Source organism: Diabrotica virgifera, chromosome 1, assembly GCF_917563875.1.
Source record: "Diabrotica virgifera virgifera chromosome 1, PGI_DIABVI_V3a".
NCBI lineage: Eukaryota > Metazoa > Arthropoda > Insecta > Coleoptera > Chrysomelidae > Diabrotica > Diabrotica virgifera.
The window spans coordinates 101,649,390-101,654,301 of NC_065443.1; the positions used below are offsets into that span (position 1 = coordinate 101,649,390).

At 38.7% G+C, this 4,912-nt stretch overlaps 1 protein-coding gene across 1 annotated transcript; it reads right to left on the reverse strand.

Annotated features, from left to right (window-relative positions):
- Positions 1 to 227: 227 nt before the first annotated feature.
- On the reverse strand, positions 228 to 2,219 carry LOC126891365 (golgin subfamily A member 6-like protein 22). Its single transcript, XM_050660544.1, has one exon. The coding sequence runs from the start codon at positions 2,217 to 2,219 to the stop codon at positions 228 to 230; it is 1,992 nt and encodes a 663-aa protein (XP_050516501.1).
- Positions 2,220 to 4,912: the final 2,693 nt, after the last annotated feature.

A 4,912-nucleotide genomic window follows, 5' to 3' on the forward strand; every position in this document is an offset into this window, starting at 1 on the left:
TTTTAAAATTATATGTGAAATTAAATTTTATATAAATAAAATTTATATAAATAAAATGTGTATAGATAAAATTTTCAAATAAATTAAATAAATAAATAAAAATATGTATGATTAAAATCGATAAATTTACCCTATAAAAGGTGATTTCCTGTTTCACTGGTGGGCTGTATACGGACCCACCTCCGTTCATCAGGAAACCACTTCTCACCCTTTCGCTTTTGTTTCTTTTAATGTTTTATGGGTTCCCTTTCCCCTCCCCTGCCGTACACCCACGCCCTATAGGCTGGGCATGTCATGCGGTCCATTCTATGACCCTCTTCCTTACAAGTTAAGCAGTACGCAGTGCTGCTACACTGCACCGCTGTATGCCCGTTTTTAAAGCAGTTGTAGCAGCATGCTACCCTGCTCTCCCCTGTGCACTCATAGGTGCTGTGACCATAATGGAGGCACTTATAACACCTTACTGGCGTATGGCGTTCCATTATGGGGCATATAACCCAACCTATTACTATCGTTCTATACCTCCGTAGCTCTTCTGCTTTTGAGGGGCGTACGGCTATGGTCGCCACCTGTTCCCCATGCCTATTTATACGTAGCGTTTTGACATCTATTTCGTCCTCGGGGATACCGGTATATGTTGTTATCGCGCTTATTAGCTGTTCTTCTGTAAACCCAGGGTCTATTGCCGTGATGGAAAAATAATTTTCTTTCTTCCGAACAGCCATGCTCATTCCCGTTATTTTACTGTCCATCTCCTTCTTCAGTTTCTCCGCTGCTCCCTTCCCCTTTAGTTTTACGAGGATGTCTCCCCCTTCTGTTTTTTTTAGCCTATTTACTTTTAAGCCAATCTTCCCTATATCAATTTTCTGATTCATCTCTTTTAATACATCAGTGTATGATTTCCCCCCCGTTTTGATTAGGAGCGCTTCTTCCTGCTCATGCCTCTCCCCTTTATCCATCTCCTTCCCTCTGATAACTATTTCCCATACTATATTTTCTTTTCTCCCCACAAATTCGAGAGCTTTTCGCACATCTTCCTTATTTATCTCGTTGTTAACGATGACTCTAACGGTTTCCGGGGGCTTCTCCCTTTTTTTTATTATATTTATGGCCTTTACAGCCATTTCATACATTCCCTGTTCACCCACTTTGGTTACATATGTGTACCACTGCCTCCTTTGGTTGGCCATAGAGCTTTTCTTTACATTTTCTATGTACTCTATGTCGCCCACTTTGCATTCCTCAATGATTTCTGCTACTTCTTCCCTGAGCGTTCTTATGACGCCCTCTACCCCTCCGTCTTTTATTTCGTTTTTAGTTATTATTATGCATTCTTTTTTTTCAATTGTCTCTTGCAGTCCCCCATGTTCCCACTTCGTTTTTTCAAACACCTTGTCCTCCCATTTCTTCTCGTGGATTTGACTAAAGGTGTCTATGTCTCCTCCCTTGTTTACAATTCCTATTATTTTTTCTGTTTCTTTTCTTTGTCTCTCTTGCTCGATCTTAATTTTACATTGTTCGCATCTTATATTTTTCTCCTCCCCTTGTGTTGTTTGATTTGGGCTAATTTTTCTGTTTTGCATAGAGTTAATTTCCCCTATGAGTTTTTTCATTCTTATTCTTTCGTCCTCTATTGGGCCTTCTGTATTAAGTATATCGAGTATTTGTTTCATTTTCCGTTGGACCTTTTCCCTGTCGGTTTCTTCTGGATATTTTTTGCTTTCTTCAAGTTTTTCTTTTTTGAATTTTTCATTTATCTCAAGGCTGTCCCCTTTTCTTTTTTTCATTTGCTGCATTTCTCTTCTGTCCTCTTCGTCGAACAAGAAGGCTGTTAAAACACTCTCCTCTATATCTTCCCAAGTTCCTCCCCTTTCTTCTTCCGTTTTTTCATCGTGACTTTCTGTGAAGGCTTTCGCTTCCAGGATTTTCACCGAGGGATCTTCCTCTTCCTCCTCTTTTTCTTCTTCTTCTCTTGTATTAATTTCTTCCCCTACAAGTGTCGAGTGCTTTATGGCACCCGACCTGTTTAGTTTAGGCTGTTGATCGTGCCGTTGTAGCAATTCCCTTTCAAACTTTCTCAGCTCATCTTCATCTATTGTGCCGTCTTGCGACTGTTCTTCCCTATTCTCAATTTTACTAATTAATGCGTCGTCATTGTCCTTTTGCCTTTGGTCGTCGTTATTTTTTCCTTTAGGTTTTTTTGAGTTGGTTTTATTCATATGAATTCCCACGAGTCGGGACGTGCTACGCGTCCGACGTGGCAGTGCGCCCTTACCACGTTAAGGCTAGGTTCTTCGGGAGGTCGCCAGGTATCCCGAAGGGATCGTTTGTGATGCTCTAACCCTCGCATCTCTCATATCTTTGGCACGATGCCTTCCACCGTGATAGTGGGGATTATTTTATTGAGGTTTACTCCTCTAGGCTTTTTTTCACGGTTGCCTCCGGACGCAGTAGCAGCCTGTATTCACAGGCTACCTGGAATTTCCGCGTAACTGCTGCCTCCACTGTTACGCGGGATTGGGAGTGGATGTGTGTTGGGAAAGGTACTTTGGCGGGGTAAGACATGGCGGCTACTCGTTATGGGTATGTCGAAAAAGATTTCGAATAGAGATTTGTGATCGGAGTTCGACGGCAGAGCCCCCGCATGGTGCGTGGGGCTCCACCATCGACCCCCGGCCACAACGCTGGAGTGGGCGAGATTAACTTTAGGAATTAGAGTAGTCGCAGGGAAGTTGGAGGGTGAAATACGACTGCTGAAGGCGAAGGCGTCGCAACTGCTCGCCTCAGTTGCGCCGCCTTTTAGCGTCCAGCGGCGGTGTCCGGCGACCACCCGGTGCACAGTCGCTGGACGCTGGAACTGTTCTTGGTTTCATCGGTCGTGCTCCCCTCACAATTTTTTTAGGGACCACGACCGGTTACTCGGCCCTCCCACCGTCGTCGAGGTAGAATTACAGTCCCAGGGAGGGATATTTAACCACTTGAAAACGCATTTTAATGTACTCCATGACTGAAGTTCCTACCTAGATATTGCTATTTTAGTTGACCAACACACAAAAAAAATTGAAATCACATTATTTGAAGCTAAATATTTACCATCAACATAACATCTTTTCTGTTTTCATAAAAAATATACTACATATAATGTTACTTACATTCTTCGGCTATAATGTAGGTTTTTAATCGCGTTATATTGCCTATAGGCAGTATAACGCGATTACAATCGCGGGGTCCCCTTCGCCGGGGGCCCCGAGGCACTGCCCCGGTTGCCCCAATGGTAGTTACGGCCCTGTCAGACATTATAATTTGAAAATTCAAAATAATTTTTTTTGAGCACTTATATATACAGTATGTCTGCGTGGCTTCGAACCATATGGGAAACATTTTTATTATCAATTTTACGAAAAAAGTTATTCTTCATGAAATGCTCTGAATGGTCTTAAATCTGAGATACAAAATAAGCCACATAAACCATCAGATATCAAAGCTTATCAATTTTATACGAGGTAAGCCAAAAAATAGGAATTTAACTCAAGGATAAAGTACTTTTATATTTAACAATATACGATTTTAATTTTAATATGTAATTACATCCCTGTAAATAAAAAATTAATTTTTCCAAATATTTTTCAAATTACCGATAACCAACATCATTTTATTACAATAATTATAATAACTATTTTATTATTAATTTTTTAATTTTACGAAAAAATTCTTTATAAAATTCTTATCAGATTCTTTATAAAAAGCTCTGCATTATCTCAAAACGAAGATTCAATCGTAATATATTACATTTTACCAACTTTATACGAGGTATGTCTAAAAATATGAATTTCTCTCTAAGAGTTAAGTACCTTTATAGTTCACAATATTTCAACTGGAATGATATAATTGCATATTTAAACATAGTTTTTAATGGCGAACAACTTTTTATAATAAAATTTTTCAATATTGTAAAATATAAAGGTGGTCTAGGTACTATTGAGCGAAATTACTATTTTTTTATATACCTCCTATAAAATCAATAAAATTTAATATCTGATTATTGCAACTTAGGTTTTATACCATGCAGAGCATTTTATGAAGAATAACTTTTTCTCGTAATATAGATATGTAATAAAAAAGTTTCCCATAGGTTCCAAGCTACGCAAACACACTTTTTTGGAATGGATCTGTATACCGATAAAGATGAGAAATGTAAGTTGTTATGAACAGTGAATGATAACGCTAACACAAAAAAATTTTGTCAAAAAACTCACTTCTGTCACGTAAGCAGTCGCGCGTAGAACAAAATCTAACAATACAAATTTAAAACAAATTTAAATTTTATAATATTTTTGTTTGCTTGTTACGTTAAAAATATCTATTTCTAATAATTTTAAAACTAATTGATTCCCACCAAAGCAATAAATTACACCAAAAAAATAAAAATGAAATTTAAAAAAATTTTAAAAAAAGTCCTAAGCATTACTACAATCTTCTTCGAGGCACTTACAAGTGGAAAGTTATGTTACAAAATTGTTCATTAAGTTATCACGGAAAATGATAAAAAGTTGGATTTTTTTCTAACGGCGCGACTGCTCCCGGATTAAAAGGGGCCCCTTTTCAAATTCTGCGGGGGGGCCCCGCCGGAGTTTGTTACGCCACTGAGGAAGTGTTAGGAAAAATATCTGGTAAAGGGACTCCTAGGTACATAGAATCTTGGTGGTGGAATGATGCAGTGCAACAGAAGGTTAGAGAGAATAAACAGGCTAGAAGAAGGTCTGACAGGTCTAAAACAGAGAAAGATAAGGAGATATAAGCTAGCAAGGGAATCAAAGCGCGCTGTAGCTGCTGCTTAGGAAAGATCGTCTGCACAGCTGTATAAAGAGTTGGAAACACCCGAGGGGATGAAAAGGTTCTACATCATTGCTAA

What these genes read in the sequence shown, in the direction of transcription:
- LOC126891365 (XM_050660544.1), bottom strand. Translation starts at nt 2,219, where the DNA reads ATGAATAAAACCAACTCAAAAAAACCTAAAGGAAAAAATAACGACGAC.